Raw genomic sequence first — 17803 nt, 5'->3', positions numbered from 1 at the left:
CTGATGAGCGTCAAGCAGTTAAACAGCCTTGGTCCATCTGAGGTACCCAGCTGTAGCTAGTACTGACCCAAACAGTTGCTTCTGAATCTCTTCTTAAACTTGGGGGTGGCTTACTGCTGTTCCTGGTTTTTCTTGGTTTCCATGGTGCAGCTGCAGGAATCTTCATTCTGCTAGCTTTTATGCAGCTGTATCAGCACTGTTCTGCCAACCGAAGGGAGACCTGTACAGTTTTGTAGGGGCCTGATTAAGGGTAAGGAAATGAGGAATGTAGGGTCTTGTTGTAGAGGAGGAGGTGTATTTTGTATGCTAGATCAAGTGATAACTGAATGAGATTCGCAACTGAGGGAGATCTTTAGCAGGACCAGAGTGGCTTTAGAGGGTTTGCTGAACTCTAGAGGGATGGATCTTGTTCTTTACGTTGGTTCCCTGCCTGTCTAGTTTTCATTTCCTTCCGGTACCTCTGTTGGGCAAGTTCTAACTAGATGTTAATGTCTATTGATAGTACAACTGTCTTTCTATGGGGATACAAAACTCCCCCCACCCCTACACGGCCATTCATTCCTGGCTTTTGCCATGTAACCTTAAGTGTGGTGGGTTTGTCTCTAAAAGTGGGTCTCGGTTTGTAAATTCGCTGTTAGCTGTGGAATGATTGGGTTGCTCATTCATTAGACCAGGACCAGTATTCGTGCAGCATAAATGGAACTTATAAAGCAGGAAGTGTTAAATAACTGTGCTGAAAACAGCTACGTGTACTGGGTGGAGAGGGTCATTGTATATAACAGGGTTCAACTGAATGAGCGTCGGTTCCAAAAGAGGTGGACTTTGACTGAGATAGTAGAACTGAGTCCAGTTTGCAAAGCACTCCTGCAGCGCACAGACACGGACAGCATGTGCAATGTTGTACCAGACAGAGGAAGAGACAGGCCTTCCCCTGACTAATCTACAACTTTGCACTTTTATAAGGATATCACGGCACTTGATGCAGGTGGAATAAAGAAGCATTCTTGTCCGCACTGAGGAAAGGGTAGGCAGGGAGGGTCAGAGGGTCACTAACTTGCTTAGGATAACACAGCAAATATGGGGAAGTTGGGAATCGCTCCTAGGGGTGTCAGCTGTTCTAGCCACTAGTTTATTATTACTTTATTATCTTGCATCTGAAGAAGTGAGGTTTTTACCCACGAAAGCTTATGCCCAAATAAATCTGTTAGTCTTTAAGGTGTTGTTTTTGTAGATACAGACTAACACGGCTACCCCCTGATACTTTATTATTTGTATTACTGTAATGCCTAGAGATCTAGATATGGACCAGGACCCCCTAGTGGTAGGGGCTGTACATCTGTAGAACAAAAGACGGAGCCTGCCCCAAGGAGCAATGTAAGTGTAAGAGAAGAGAGAACAGATGGAGAGGCATACAGACAGACAGGAGAGTACAAGGAAACAGTGAGACTGTACCGGTCAGCATGATGAGCCTGCTGCCTTCCAAGGGATAGTTACACCAATGTTGTGGATGTGTGTGGATGAAGTAGGGAATTTTGAAGCATCTTTTCCTTCCCGCTCCAATGGTGACTCGCTGTGCAAATACCAACATGGTTTCTTACCAGGTCTCCACTTGGTGTTTAACGCACGGTATCTTTGCTCTTTTCTTTGTCGTTTCAGATGACTTGTCCGACTCTGAAGAGAGCATCACCAGTAACAAATCCTGTAGGAACGAGAGATCCCTCCAAGAGAAACTAGAGATCATAACCAATGAGGGCCTGCTTCCGACTGTCAAGGTGTTCCTGGACTGGTTGAGAACCAACACTGACCTCATCATCATGTGTGCCCAGGTGTGGGGGTTTTGTTTAAATGTACACTGTTAATGACAGCGTCTCCTAAGTGCCAGCTTGGGTGATTATATTGTGACAAGCCTCCCTGTAGATTCAGGTGGATACATTGTTTGTCCCTTCCTGGCATAAATTATTGTTGTGACGTTAATGTGTATTGTTAAACAGATCCCATGTTGCACCACAGATATAACAGCCTCTCAGTGACTGGGGTAGTGATCTCTGTGCATGGTTTGCAAATCAGTGTGTTAAGTTTGTAAAGCACTTTGGGATCTCTTGGGATGAAATGTATTATTCATAATCAAATTACTTCCTCTCACTGTTATAACTATTTTATTGTTAGGTTCTACCCTACAAATACATTTTGGTGATGGGGGAACAGGGAATTTAGGTTTATTAAATAGCCCTGACCTAGAAGCTGTGAGAATGAAACAAACCCACATCTAGACACGGGGATTCATCTATCATGGTTGCTGTTGAGTCTTCTGTCTGTTTCAACAACTTGCCAAAAAAATGAGAGGGTGGACGTAGCGGTCACCCTTGCCTCTCTACCTTGGTTTCCCCGTCTGTCAAATTAAACTAATCTCTACATCACAGGATGTTGAGGCTTAATTATTTGCAACGTGCTTTGAAGTCTCTGGACGGTGCTATCAAAGTGCAAAGTATCCTCATAATTATTTGCATCTATCTTGACTTGAAGATTTGCATGACTTGATATATTTTGCAGCCTTCTTTTTTTCTTTTCAGAGCTCCCAGAGTCTATGGAACAGATTATCCGTGCTTCTGAACCTTCTGCCGTCTGCTGGAGAACTGCAGGAACCAGGTACCGTTGGAGCCCATCCCTTATCATTGTTCTCCCCTTGCCCTCCAAACAAACAATAATACTCCCTGCACAGATTCAACTCCTTATTTTTCAAGCCTAGTTATCAGTGGTGCTTATAGCTCATTATCCTGCAAGGTGAGAGTAACTAATGTGACTTAGTTTACAAGGATGATGGAATATGAGTAAGGCCTTGTCTACATTAGCCTGTGTTGTGTTGAATCATGATTTAAGCTAGTTACCTCCCATGGTTTGGTTAGCTAGTGTGGATGGAGTCAAATTGTACTAACACAGTGTACTTGGTTGACTGGCTCAAACCTTAATGGAAACTGGTAGCATTCTGTAGACATTCCCATATGACCAAAATGCTTGAGCTCTGAAGAACATAAAGCACAGCATAAGGCTTCTGACCCCTGCTGTCCTGGCATCAGTGATGATCACTCACATCTTACTGTATTTCCCCCCCAACAATCTAGGGCTGGCTCTTGGTAACGAGGTCAAGGACTTACTGATTGGCTGTGAGCTTCCAGACTTGAGCACCAGTTTGCTGCTTCCAGAAGACGTGGCGCTCCGTAACCTGCCCCCTCTGAAAAATGCACACAAGAGGTTTAACTTTGAGCAGGACAGACCCATACTCTCAGCGGTGGAGGAGGTGAGGATAGGCGAGCCCTGGATTCTTGGTACCAGCTAAATTTGTCTTGATAGAAACTTTTCCATGTCCTGGCAACACGGGATGAGAGTCTAGTTTTCTAGTGGGAGAGAGTGTGTCCCAAACTGAAATCACTTTGTGAACCTCAGGGTGATTCACATTGCTTCTAGCTCCGTCGCCCAGGCAGTGTCCAGAAACTTCCCTTCCCCATCAAAGCAACACAGAACTGCTTCCTATTGGTTTCTTTGCTATGCTTAACCCCTCGCCCTCCTTGTCTGGATAAATCAGTTGATATCTGTGCCCCATCTAGAATGAATCTTGAACAGTCTGCAGGCTGTCTCCTATAGCCCTGTGTCAGTGACGACAACTGGCAGGGGCAGAAGAATTGGCATTGTGCCATACTCATGCCCAGAATGGCTTTAATTGTCAGTCTAGCCGCAGAGTAAAAAGGGCTAAGACCATCATTACTGCATAGGGGACGATGAGACGTTTAGGGGGGAGAGACAGGAGAGTAGTGGTCCATCTAATTTTGCTACGGTGATCTCTGAACTACCTGATGACTTAGAGCACATTAACATTTGTCCACCTTTGCTAACTGATTTTTAAAGGAATGTTATGGCCTTTGATCTGGGAGCTACGTTTTTAAAAATGTAAGATTCCAGCTGAGGATGAATTCCTGGATGTCTCCTTACGCTTTTGGTGCTCTGTGGGGAAACTCTGAGACAAGATACAACAATCCAAAGCCGAGTACAGTCCCTCCTTTTACCAAAGCCCGCTTAGCTGTCCTGTTAGTTATGTCACCCCTCTTCAGAGAGACGACTCCTCAGGTTCCAACACTGGAGCCAACGACAGAGAACTGACCAGCACAGGTTGCTTTGAACAGCCAGAGGTCGTTGTTCTCTGTTCGAAAACCCTGACTGTAAACATTTCAAAGCGCTCTTGGCTGACTTCCCTGAACCCCTGACCCCGTTTATTTTCTCCAAAGAATTATCATGTCCTGCATCTTCAGAAACAGTCACAGAATTTTTCACTTTGTATATATATTTTTAGTCATTTCCACCTTTTTCTAAAAGTTTAGATTCCAGCTTCTCAGCTAGCGCAGGCTGCCGCCAGGGGGGTGTGGTACATCTCATGTCAAACCGTCTCGTTCCTTGCAGTCCGTGATTCGTATTTGCTGCGTCCGCAGCTTTGGCCACTTCATCACCCACTTGCAAGGCAGTATCCTGCAGTTTAATTCGGAGGTCGGGATCTTCATTAGCATCGCTCAGTCTGAGCAGGACAACTTGTTGCATCAGGCCCAGGCCCAGTTCCGCATGGTGAGTTGGAAGAGTCTTAGGCTGTGTCTACACTACCACTGTCAGCACTAAAACGTTAGTCATTCAGGGGTGTGAAAAAACACCCCCCTGAGCGACAAAAGTTTTAGCGGTGAAAAGCACCGGTATAGACAGCGCTCACAGCTCCCGGCGATCAAGCTACCACCGCTCGTTTGGGGTGGTTATTTTTTATTGCCGGGAGAGCTCTCCTCCAGCAATAAAATGTGACTACACTGCCCACGTCACAGCGCTGCCGCGGCCGCCCTCAGAGGGCTAAAGCTCTGATCTGTGACATGCTGGCATCCCAGGCTAATGTTGCCATTGGCTCCTCTGCCTGGCATTGTGTTCCTTAACAAGCTTGGTAATGGCTCATAATTGACACACTTTCGGTGCCTAGTGAGAGGAGAGGTTGGCTACATTCCTCTTGGGAAAGCTGCTTGCCAGGAGCAAAGTGCATCTAGGGATAAAAGTCTGTTCCTGTTGAGTCTTGCTGTTTCGTAAGAGGATAATCTGCCCCACCGAGTTCTGAATGAAAAGTCACAGATAATCTGGCATGCTAATGAATGTGCCACAAGCATTGTCACCCAGTTTAATGCAGGGAATTGGCTCTAGAGAGCCGCCCCACCTCCTGCAAATCATTATTAGTTAGTCTTTGTGCATGGGAAAAACTCCATCCCAGATTTGCAGCCCTGGAGGACCAAAGTTTGCTGTACAGAGCAGACCCAGTCCAAAAATTGGCAGACCCAAGCTATTTTTCCATACTGCCCCACCAAAATTTGCCTCTGCCCTCCCTAGAGAGTGATGGGAATCCATTGTTCCTCTCCCATCTGCTGAGACAGCCGACAAGGTGTGCCAATCACGACGGTGACTTTTGTACTCGCTCATTTCATACAAGCCACCATCAGATGGTAACAACTGTCCTGGTTGACTTGGGTTGGATTCAAGCTGGTGACCTGGAGGCGAAGAGTTTCTCTCCCTTTCCCAGTCCCTTGAGTTTTGTTCCCCTTTTCTCAGTACCTTTCTGGAAGTACATGCTAATCACTAGCCCACACTTTTCCTGCTCATTTTATTTTTAACTCTATTTTTACGACTAGGCTGCGGAGGAAGCTCGTCGGAACAGGTTAATGAGAGACATGGCTCAGCTCCGACTGCAGGTATGAGATCCCAGCCCTCAACTAAACCACCAGCGTCTGTTAACTTAGAGTTACATTTCCAGGAGCATGAGTGAACCTGGCCCTGCAAATCTTCTATTCGGTACACTCCTGGAAAAAGCATTTTCTGGGCCATAGTTATTCACATCTCATTCAAAAACAAACCAAACAACCCAAATGGGTCAGCCCCTCTATTTTGACCTAGTGTAATAAAAACCGTAGAGATCTGCCTCTTAAAACAATACTGTCTGATTGAGGCATTGTGCTTGGAGCGTGGGTACTAACAGTCAGGACACCTGGGTCCTATTTCCAGCCCTGCTCCTGAATTGCTCTGTGACCTTAGCTAAGATCTCCGATTCTGTCACAGTTTACCCCTCTGGAAATAGGGCCCTTGTTAAGACATTTGGGATATTTAGATGTAAGGCACTCTATAAACACACAGTATTATCATTACCATTATGTGCCCCTGTGAGTACAGATTTGGGGGACTCCATAAAGGTATACCAGATGTTGTATATCCTCTCTGTAAAGAGAGGGAGACTCTTTGAACAGCTTGTTTTTGTCAAGAAAGGAATAAAAGGTCTGGCTCATGGAAATATTCATAGGTGTATGGAGTTTGTGTAGACTCCGCATGAATGGAGTTACAAGTAAAGTTAGTCTTCTCAGGCACCAAAGATGTCTCAGTACAGGCAGGAACACTTAACCGAGGTGATTCTTGCTCAGATGCAGAAGGTCTTACAGCCCTGATTTGAGGCTGAGAGGGAATTTATCCCCAGCCATGGGAGAGCTTTCACCATCCGCTGGCCCGGGGAACACATCTGTCAGGATCAGGCGGGCTCATGCCATGCGATTGGGGAAGTGGAGGGGCTGGGCTGCACATGCCAGGAGGACCCTCACCCTTTCCGTCTTTCTGTTTCTGCATGAATTTCTAATCTGGTATTGCTGCTATCCTGTTTCAGCTGGAGGTTTCTCAGCTGGAGGGGAGTCTCCAACAGCCCAAAGCTCAGTCTGCCATGTCTCCTTATCTTGTCCCAGACACCCAAGCTCTCTGCCAGCACCTCAGCATCATCCGGCAGTTAGCTACCAGCGGCAGGTTCATCATCATCATCCCTCGAACAGGTACAGTGAGGCTCCTGTTTGCTTGTGTGGTTTTCAAGGGGTTCAAGCCCAAGGGCTTTCAAGAGTGCCACGCTCTTTGAGAACAACGGAGAAGCCTCCATGTCCCACAGCTGAGAACAGGAGGTGGTGTCAGGTGCTGAGCTCGGTTGGAAATCGGGCCCAGGGTTTGTGAGTAGCTCGGCAACCTCCAGGAGGTTAGAGGAAGAGGGAACCCTAGTGTCTGGATTTCCCCTGCAAAATGTGTCCAGTGTTCTTGTATAAATGTGCAAGGAGGTTAGTGACTCTCTGAAAGCTTAGGCAAAGGCAGCCCCTGTGTTGCAGAGCTTTGGAGAATGGTTGGCTTAGCTGATGCGCTGGGGGAATCTATTCAGTCTTACGACCACCAAGTTACCTCAGATTCAGTCCACGTTGCTATGTGCCTTGCCTGATTTGTGGTGGCTGTTTTAGTGACTTGTGTGAAATGAGGTGGTGGGCAAGTTCCCATTCCCTTAATGTTTGTGAAGGGCTTTGAGGATGAAAAGAGCTATAAATGCTACATACCCCTCTTCCCCCCCCCCCGAACTTTGTGCATCACTTCGTAATACCCTGTGCACTTAGAACAGCCTGTTCTTGTCCGCCATACACCCCTCTCCTTCTTCAGACCCCACTCCTTAAATCCTATTTCTTCCATAAATCCTCCTTGTATTGATTTCCTCCCCTGCACCAGAACTTCTGTCCCATGTTGGTTTTCCTATAGATTGCAAGCTCTTTGGGGCAGGGATTCTCTCTCTGTTTTGCATAGTTCCCCATGTATATTCACCACACTTTATAAATCAATGTCCACATCTCAAACCACTGGCCACAGCTGGCATTCACTGGCACCCTTGTTTGCATTCTCAGCAGAGATCAAGGACTGAATGTTTCATGGAAACTGATCTTCTTGTTTACCCCTAGAAGGTGACCTCTTCAGGTCAGAGTTAGAGCAATGTTGGGACATTGTAGGGGAGCCTGACCTGCCCTGTTTTGTGACTAGAGGATCCTATTCCCAAGGGCCGTGAGTGCTTACTCCCAGCGCTAATTAGATTTATGTTTTACTAGAAAGGCTCCTTGCCTCAGGAGTAGCAGCTGGAAATCATTGCATAGGTCCTTGTTTGGCCATTTTTTTTGTAGCTCAGTCTGGAGTCTAACATAGTTCATCAGTTAATCATTGGAGAAAGGTCCAGGTCAGCAGCTGATTAGTTTGTGTTTAGCAGTAGCATAAAGTTATTGCCATCTGCCAGAGTCAATTCCACAGCTCCTAGAGTTCACGCCACGTGTAGGATTAACCCGCAAAGGCACCAACAAACCAACTTTCTCACTTCTGTTTTTTATTAGTGATTGATGGTTTAGACTTCCTGAAAAAGGAGAACGCAGGCGCTCGTGACAGCATCCGGTATTTAGAGGCAGAATTTAAAAAGGGAAACAGGTAAATACCCTTTCCCCTTGGTTTTAAAATAAATGTCTCTGTTTCTTACGAAGAAAAAGTCCTTCAAATAAATGGTGTTTGTACAGATTGAACACAGAATAAAAACAGAATGGGGAATGGGTACAGTTAAACATACACCAGGACCGTACGAAGAAGGCACTGGCAACACAGTGGTTTAATGCGGTTCAACACTCTACTGTTTGACAATCTCTGTATACCTGTAGGGACCACTTTACTTACTGATAAAGTGCAGCCACTTCTGGTGTGGGATGATGCAGCTGCGTATTGGTGCACAGCATTTTAGGACCGGAATTGGAGGATGGTTTTTTTCAACAGAATTTCAAGCACATAGAATGTAATCCAATTCCCTTGAGAATGAAGTGGCTGAGTGGCTAACAGAATATGCAAACTTTCCTTAAAATCAGGTTTTATACCAGCGGTCTGATATTTGCCACTGTCTGGTCTTATCTTTAAAAAAGGCATGAGGTGATGCTGGAAATTGTTCCTCTCCAGTCTACTAGTATGCATTGAGTCAACACCATGGATAAAGGAAAACTGCGTGTTATAATCTATTTGATCTTTAGAAAGTCTTTGACAAAGTTTCTCACAAGAGGCTACTAAGGACTCAGGAGGTGACGCAAAGTACTGTTATGGATTACAAATTGGCTGAGAAACAGAAAACAAAGATTAGGAATAAATGGTCAACTTGTAACATGTCAGAAAGTTAATGGTGTCACGACCCAGAAATCTGTGTTAGGGCTGATGGCGCTTTACATGCCAGTGATCTGGTGATGGGCAAACATTGAGGTATCTACATTTGAAGGAACATCAAATTATTTAGGTTAGTTGAGACTAGAGAAAGCTATGAGGAACTTCACATGGGACCTAAGCAATCGGGGTGACTGGGCAGCACCTGCTTTTGGTAAACATCCAGCAGTACCAAGGAAACCAGCATACTTAGAATCATTCACTTCCTTTGCTTTAAAATATTGACGTTTTCCCTTTTAGTAACCTCCGTGTGGACTCAGTAAATCTGCTCTTTCCTCAGGTACATTCGTTGCCAGAAAGATGTTGGGAAAAACTTTGAGAGGCATAAACTGAAGAGACAGGATTTAGATGCCTGGTAAGGTTGCAGCTTAGCACAACCTTTGGAGTTGTCTTACTTTTTCATTACATGCATGCCAGGTGGATTTGGGGATGAGGTGCCACCTCTGGGACTAGTTACATAAATTTGGGTTGCTAGATTTGATCCTATTCTTTAGATTGTTATAAAACCCTGCAAAACAAAGGGGCTGTGAGGTCCTGTGTCTTATCCACTGGAGGAGGAGGAGGCTCAAATCTGGCAACCCATATTCATGCAACTAGTCCCAGTGGGACTCAGGACTCCGGGTTCTAGCCTCATCTGTGCCACTAGACTGCGGGGTCACAATGGGCAAATCACTTCCCTTGTCTCTTCCTCAGTTTCCCTCCTGTCCTTTGTCTGTCTCGTCTATTTAGATTATAAACCAGATGGGGCTGCGACTTTCTCTCACTATGGGGCCATGATCTCCGTTGGGGCCTCTCAGTGCTACTTCAATACAAATAATGGGGTTGAGAGACTGTACACTGTTAGGATGAAGCTGTATGTACTTATACTTTTGTGGATAAGTGAAATCAGTCTCTGTTTGCACAGACACAAATAGTGATTTGATTTTTATTACAGGAACCTCTATAAAATATTGGACAGCTGCAAACAGCTAACCGTGTCCCAAGGGAACGGAGAGGATGACACCACGGGGATGGTTACCATCATAACTGGCTTTCAGCCGGATGATCCAAGCAAATTCTCTGCACCCATGCAGGTCAGTGTCTCGGAATAAGGTAACTGGGTTACAACAGCTGACAAAATCCTTCGTGACCCCAGGTGAGGAAAAATCACCCTTTCATCAGCATCCTTCCTGCAAGTGTATTTCCTGCCTGGGCTAGTAAGTGGACTTTATTTCACAAGCCTGAGTTATAAATTGTGGCCCTTGTTTTCGTTTGCACTAGGGCACCTTTACGCTACGCTGGTAGTGTAAAGGGGTCTTTGGAATGGGCATAACTGATACTTACACCATTTTAAGGCCCCTTTATGATGTCAGAGCAGCGTAAAGGGGCCCTAGGGTGAATACAAATCAGACGTTTTGGTTCTACACAGGCACTTTTGCTGAGATTTTCAAAGCTGCCTAGATGCCCAACTCCCAACAATTTCAATGTCAATTGTACGTCTAAATCCCCTTGTCTGCTTTGAAAATCTCCGCCTCTGTTTAGCTTTGCCCCCTTTGGAAGAGCTGTGGCTTCCTGTAGAAGGAATAAAGTGTGCCCCTTTTCCAGGCTCCTCTCTTGGCACTGATCTTGTGCTCTTGAGGATGGAAAACAGCAAAACTTCTAAAAACATAGTTCCGTGTTGTGTACAGGAATTGTTCAGTGTGGGCCAAAGGGGCGGAATTTCATGTAATGAGAGGGAAAAAAATGACAGAGAATTTGAGACGTTTGTCAGGAAATGTTTCCCAACTTTGAGCTCAGTCAAAAAGCCCCTTTCCCTAGGAGATTGAAATTTGGTGGACAGAGTTCTGGAGCCTCTGCTGCGCTGGTTGGGCGATAGAGAACGTTGGGAGACCAGTGGGCTTTTTCCCTCCCAACATTCCATGATATTTTACTGATGTCTTCCCCTGCCCCACATACACGGAGTCAAGGAAAAATAAAAATCTAACCCTGAACTACCTAATTAAATAAAAATTCTCCTGCCCTCGGAGGTAGGGAAGGAAAAGAGCTGTTAAACTGAGAGGGGAGGTTGATCTTGTGGTGAAGGCCCTGGACTGGGCCTCAGGAGACCTGGGTTCGTTTCCTGGCTTTGCCACATGTTCCATGTGGAACTTAGGGCTTGTCTACACAACCGTGAGGGGTCGGTCTAAGATACGCAACGTCAGCTACGTGAATAGCGTAACTGAAGTCGACGTACTTCGATCCATTTACCACGGTGTCTTCACTGTGGTAAGTCGACAACTGACGCTCTCCCGTCAACTCTGCTTGCGCTCCTTGTTCTGGTGGAGTACCGGAGTCGACAGGAGAGCGCTCAGTGGTCGATTTATCGCATCTATACTAGATGCAATAAATCGACCCCCGCTGGATCAATCGCTGCCTGCCGATCCGGCAGGTAGTGTAGACAAGCCCTTAGAGTGAGTCATTTAATCACTCTGGGACTCAGTTCCCCCAAGGATAACACTTCTCTATCTCACAAGGGTCTTGAGGCGAATGCCATACCATGGTGATGGGTGGTCATGTAAGTGCCTAGATCAATCGTATCATCCAGTCTGCAGTCTTGGCAATGCAGGAAAAATAACCTAGTGTGATTGTCTTGTTTTTGTCTCCAGTCTGCTATCCAGGCAGCGGCCAGTGCCAGTGTAGAAATAAAAAATGTTCTGGAGTTCTACAAGCAGTGGAAGGAGATGGGCTGATGGTCAGAAGGGCATCGGGTCGGTGTACCTTTCTCTCCCCCTCTCAGAACGCGCAGTGTCTGAACGAAGGAAACAAAACACAGGCGAGACTTGACACGGAAGAAGTTCCGGCACGCACACAAAACACCCACAACCCACACCCTGAACCGACGACTGTACATCTCCAACAGCGCCAACTGCTCTGAGAAGAGAGACACCTCAGCAAGGCCGAGAAGAGATCTCCCCTTCTCCCGGTCGGCAGGGATGGGCGAGAGACGGGCAGTCGTTCATCCCCCCAAAGCCTGCCCGGTCGTCCCCAATCGTCAGGCAGCTCCTCGTATGTACTTTATTGAAACAAGCCGAAACCACAGCAGTGAAAATGGAACAACAAAAGGGGCTAGCCTCCGGGGCTGGGGACAAAGATCCAAAGAGTGCTCTTTGTTGGGAATCTGGTGATAGGAACATGAACACCTTTTTAATTAATTTTTCCATCTTCTTTCTTTTAATTCTTAGCATATATATATTAAAAAAAAAAAAGTGGAGTTCCTTTGGGGTTCTGGATCCTCTTCACATGTTAAAGAATTAAAGAGAAAAAGGAAATGATGATGCTATTTTTAAACAGAAAAGCAAAAAAAAAAAAAAAATTTAGGAACAAATTTATTTATTCCTCTCCTCCCCTTTCCATACTGGGGGGGGGAGTGCAAAGTGATTATTGCCTGTAGAGAGAAGCACCAGCCGGAAACCTTCCCTATCCCGCTAGGAGTTTGGTGTGCATTCCTTGCTTTTGTACTTGTTGCATGTTTTGTGAGCCATGATAGGTCTAGCTTGGGCTGTTTGAGAGCACAGGAGGAAAGGATTCTTTCCTCCTCCGAAACGACCCCCGCTTCCAGTGTTAGGTCTTTGTGCAGGGGAGAGGAAAGGTGAATGCAATCCAGGCTAGTTGCTGGTCGTCAGAATGGAGCTGCATTGGATGCTTAGACAGTGGCAAGGGTTGTTGATTTGGCTTGAGCCCGCGGAGACTCAAGAGACAAATCGGGCCTGAAAACATCTCCAAAGGGTCCCTAATTCCTCTTCCTTATTTTGCGGGGGGGGTTTTGGGAGAGGAGGGGGCGCAGAGGATTTTCATAAGCTCATCAACTGTCTCTTCAGTTGCTCTCGGACTCCGCTTCTTCTGTTTAAAACAAGAGAGGTTTGCAGAGCTTATGTAGTCCCTAGGAGCAGGAGGGGGAAATGCAGTGGCCACTGCAAGTCAGTGTCATCCGGAACTGGCCCATGGACTGTTCTATGCCTTTCAGTCAGTACAGCGGCATCCATAAAGGAAAGGAAGACAGTAGCTGTGCAGATGCTGGACTTAAGCTCCCTTTGTTTCCTGCGAGGCAAATTTACAAACCTCTCTCCTGCACCATCTCGACGCATCCTCCAGCTGACTTCTGGTAACACGGATACCTGTAAATGAAAAGCACATTGCTATAAAGATCACTAAGCACCGGGTACAAGTTCCATCTCGGTTGAGCTGTGTCATTGTACTCTAAGACCAGATGTCCCCATCCACTTGAACCAGCAGCAACTATGCAAGTAATGAGTTTAACCCACTGGTCTCTGTCAGGCTGTTTTAATTTGGCCTGACAGGAAGCTGCTATAACTGGTTATTAATGGTGTACTATGAATGGACCATTAAAAAAAAAAAAAAAAATTTGCAATACCTGCAGATTTCCCAGCATAACAAATCGTACCAGAATTGCAAAATGTCCCATTTGGGGTTCAGACCAGTATGAATCCCACAGGATTCATCCACCTCACAGCTTAGCTCATTTTGCAGCCAGCAGCCTGGTTGCTCAGATGAAAGGCCTTGGAAAGCCAGTGTGCTTTAAAGGTGATTTTATTCCTTTGGAAAGCAGAGGAGGGCATAGGGGGTCAGGGTTACTAATTGATTTTCTCTTCATGGCTTCACCTGAAACTTGTGGTGCTTCACTAGGCCATGCCAAGAAGACAGCTTAAGCAAAAATGCTGAATGGGGGCTTTCACCTGATTCTGCGGGCTTCCTGTGTTTACAAACAGATGTCAGCGGTGGCATATCCCCGGGTGGAGTTTAGTGCATGGCATTTGTCCTTTCCCACACGTACTCCGCTCTTTTCTTTTCTTAGGTCTGTTTTTGTTTAGCTCGTGCTTTTATTTAATGGAGATGCAAAAAGTAAAAAAGACCTACCCTGTGTATGATGTCTCCATCAGAACCCTCCTACCTGAGTTGTACGAGCCAGAGCAGTGTAGCATTGAAGGTGAACCGATTCACCCTCTGCAGTTCTATCCCTTTTTTTGACATGACGCTGACCAGTGCACTGAATTACGCTCCCTGCTGACCCACAAGTCTAGGTTATCTTGAATTCTGTCTGGTGGATCAGACTTCTCTCGGACTTGGGTGTTCTGTCCGGCTCCTCTTGGTAGGACGCAAACTGGAACCCACAGCAATGAGTGAGTTGTAGCGGAAGCAAGATCTGCACTAAATGAAGCTTTGTCACAGCTGATTACATCTCTAGTTCTAGGAAATATTTTTTTTTCCCTCCCTTTTGGGGGTGTAGTCTGAGACATGCTGTTTTGGTTTTGTAAAGAAATGGGAATCGTTCTACTGCAATTAATGTCCAAAGCCTAGGATGGGAGCTGTTCAGATGTAGCGTATTCCAATGGCCACGGATGAGACTGAGGGGGGAAGAGCAGTGCAAGTGAAGCAGAAACTGAAAACCAGTCCCTCCCAAACAGATCACACTGGCATTGCAGTTAGTTATGATTTCCAAGGCAACAGTGCAACCCAAAATTGGGACTGGAATCCTAGAGCCAAGCTTTGTGACGCAGAGATCATGGATAGAGTGGGGGTGCGGAGCAGCTACCCAGCACTGCACAAATGTGACCATTAAGTGAGGATGATGCTAGGGAAGAGGTGACGCCTTGGCACAGAAGATGCCACAGCTGCTCGTCTTTTGAAACGGAGCGACTGTTCGAGCAGGCAGTTGGTGGGGGCTGTTTTGACAGTTGCAGTGGGACATGCAAGACATCTTTAAATTTTTTTTTTGAAGGTGTTTTTTAACCTCAAATTTATTTTGTAGCAATAAACGTTGCTGAGCTAAAAAGCGATCCCTCTTCTTGTGTCCAGAAAGAGAAATCAAGGCATGCTTTTTTTGTTTGTTTTTTTGTTAAGGGGGGAGAGTGCGTCTGTATTTTATAAACATCCCTGTCTTGATGCACTGCCTTTCTAAAGGATACTTTTGGTCATATCACGAGTGTTGTGGTCATTAAGGAGGATGGGAAAGGCCCTTGGCTATCCTCCGTCAGGAGGAGTGTTGATAGCCCCTTAACAGAGGAGACCAACATGTCACCCCTTTGCTGTCTCCATACACATCTTCAACCTTCTTTCTGCTGAGATAGGAAGCTTCAGGCAGGGGTGGTCAGTTTTCAAAGATGCATCTTGAAGATCCCCAGGCATGCGTTCACCCTCCAAAAACGTGTGGCCATGCAACCGTGATTAAATGCAAGCAACGCCTTTTCTGTGCCCTTGCCGGATTTAATCTAAACTGGAAAAGGGACGCAAAATAGTGTCTGAGTCTGTGTGGAATAGCACAGCCATAGATCAAGGCACCAGGGAAGATGGCACATAGTTTCCTCTTATAAAACATTTTCTAACATTGGGCTTTAATTGGAGGCCCTGCTTGATTCTTTTCAGGAGAGGTGCAGGGGAGGATGCTTTAAAGGCCCGATCCTGCAACTCACGATGGGCCAATATTCCTAACTAATAAGTTGGCACAGGTCTGTCAAAAATACGGAGCCAGGATTAAATGCAGAATTGGAACTGTGCTGACGTAGCCCAGCCGGGGACTTGGTCCAGGAATCTCAAATCCCAGTCTAGACTTCAAACAGAGATGGCCACTTTTAATCATCAACGGATGTTGCTAATGCCAAGTATTTCTCCGAGGCTAGATCACTAAATGGCCAGTGGGGGACTGAGAGTTGATGTATCGTGGCCCACGGCACTAGTGCCCGTAGCTTCTTAATGCTGTGGTTTGGGTCTTACGGGAGTCTACCACAGCGTGCAATAGCGCCACCTTGAGATGTAGCTGCAAACTGACCTTCCATGCTATCCTAGTGCAACATTCGAGCCTTGCGAAGTCAGCTCTTCTTCCTCTGCTAACGCAAATGGTGCTATCTCAGTAGCTACCAAAAACCTTCTTAGACCACGTCCAAACTAGCCCTTGGGGGGAAGAAATGTTAGCTCAAGCGTCATAACACCCGCTATGCTGGTAAAAAGGAAAACAAAAAAAGTGCTTTATGGGGTTAAAACATTGTTTTTAATTTAATCGTTGTGTGTGTTTCTGGGCTTTGTTTTTCTTTTTTCCCCTCCACCGAGTTGGATTCCCAGAAGCTTCAGCGTGACAACTTCATTCACAGAGACTGTTGGTTTCTGGGGGCTAACGGCGTCCTTGATTTCTCATGCGGGTGGCATGTTTGTTTTGCCAGCAGCAGTCTATATGTGTAGCTATGGGTGAAAACCGCTGTTCGGTGTGTGTTGGACACTGTACTGTATGGGTAGGCTGTGCCAAACAACTCTTCTTTTAAGCTGTTCCCCCACTCTGGTCACACGATTTGTTTGAATGCCGTTTGAAACGACTCCGCTTTTCAAGGGAGCTGTTTAACGGGGGCGGGGGAATACAGTGGGACGCCAGCTGATGATGAAATCAGAGGTCTGTCGGGATAAGAAGGGGAATGACCATGGGTATGGCTTTCCCATAACCCAATCCTTCCTCTGCTTCTGCAAACATTAGAACGGATGTTGAGAGGATGGTTGCTGGGTTGGAGTCAAAGGAGGCTAACGCTCACCCTCCAGATATTTTATAGCACAAATGACCCCTAGCCTGTGGATTCACAGTTCAATGGTGATTAACCAGGGAGGAGTGGACACACTGTGGGTTTACAGTCCAGGCGATGTGTGTCCTAGGGGAACCGCGCCACACACTTGTCAGTTGTCTGATAATATAAACTCAAAGAGGATGTGGGGCATAGGGCCTTTTGACCTCTGATTTCATGGCATGCGTCTGACCGTGGTTGGAACACATTGACTGGCTTAATAAAGTACAAGATGTTTGTACCTCCTGATTGCTCCGTTCATTATTTCTCCCCCTTACTGTTTATGATCCATTGAGTCTGTCCCTGGCACGCAGAACAGCACCTTTCTTGTAGATCTGTGCATGCCAGGCTAAATTGGACATTTCTCAAACTACTTTTAAATGTCATTTTCACACTGACTTCAGAGACGCAGATGGGAGTTGGTAGCACAAATTCTGCCTAGGCAGGAAATTGCCTTTCATTAGATTGGCTCCTGGCATGTCATGAGCCATTTTGCTCTCTCCGGTGAGACTGAGCAACCCTCTTTCTCCTGAGTCTGCTGTCTTTGCGTTAGCTGGTGAACTAAATGCTTGTGAAAGTTACCAGACACGCAGCCCTGGGACTCAAGTCCTGGAGCCGCAGAACAGATGCAACAGCGTGAAAAGCTTGTGCTGCCTTCCCGAAGCAAAACGAGGGATAGCGCCAAGTTTTTGAGTCATTACTGGTGCAAACCAGCAACCTAGAACTGGAAGGCCGAATACCTCATTCTTGGCCACTGTGAAATCCCCATTGATTGGGGCTTACACAGTTGTTTAGATTGTGAAGGGTCTTTGGGGAACAAGGGACTGTCTCTCTCTTTGAACAGTGCCTAGCCCCAATCTCCTATAATAATGGAACACTTCAACTGTACCAAATGGGAGCTTTGGTCTCCGACATACACTAGACATGAGCTTTATTGTAAGTAGCACCTGAATGCGCTCGGAAGAAAGCTAGTTGCAAATTGTTGACAAAGAATGGGGCTTTGTCAAACGAATATTTTTTTGTGGCTAAATATTTTTGACTGAATTTTTCTAAGGGAATGTTTCATTTCAACTTGATTTTTTTCATCTCAATTTTTTGAAAACTGAAGAATTCTCAATTTTTTTTGCCCCCCCCCCTTT

The 17803-nt window shown here is 46.0% G+C and overlaps 1 protein-coding gene across 2 annotated transcripts in view; it reads left to right on the top strand.

Annotated features, from left to right (window-relative positions):
• SMG5 (SMG5 nonsense mediated mRNA decay factor) overlaps positions 1–16905 on the top strand; it is a 42792-nt gene extending 25887 nt beyond the window's left edge. The window contains exons 13-22 of one of the 2 annotated variants that reach the window (XM_024203451.3): positions 1657–1826; positions 2571–2646; positions 3120–3295; positions 4450–4608; positions 5700–5759; positions 6716–6875; positions 8229–8319; positions 9368–9442; positions 10022–10160; positions 11712–16905. In XM_024203451.3, coding sequence (XP_024059219.1) covers positions 1657–1826; positions 2571–2646; positions 3120–3295; positions 4450–4608; positions 5700–5759; positions 6716–6875; positions 8229–8319; positions 9368–9442; positions 10022–10160; positions 11712–11795 — 1190 coding nt within the window. In that variant the 3' untranslated portion in view covers positions 11796–16905. Of the gene's footprint in view, positions 1–1656; positions 1827–2570; positions 2647–3119; positions 3296–4449; positions 4609–5699; positions 5760–6715; positions 6876–8228; positions 8320–9367; positions 9443–10021; positions 10161–11711 lie in introns of those variants that run through there. The other variant, XM_024203452.1, reaches the window with a different exon arrangement.
• The last annotated feature ends 898 nt before the right edge of the window (positions 16906–17803 follow it).

The sequence above is a fragment of the Terrapene carolina genome, unplaced genomic scaffold (assembly GCF_002925995.2).
Source record: "Terrapene carolina triunguis isolate 2854851 unplaced genomic scaffold, T_m_triunguis-2.0 Scaffold227, whole genome shotgun sequence".
NCBI classification, from domain to species: domain Eukaryota; kingdom Metazoa; phylum Chordata; order Testudines; family Emydidae; genus Terrapene; species Terrapene triunguis.
This window is presented reverse-complemented; position numbering and strand designations above follow the sequence as displayed.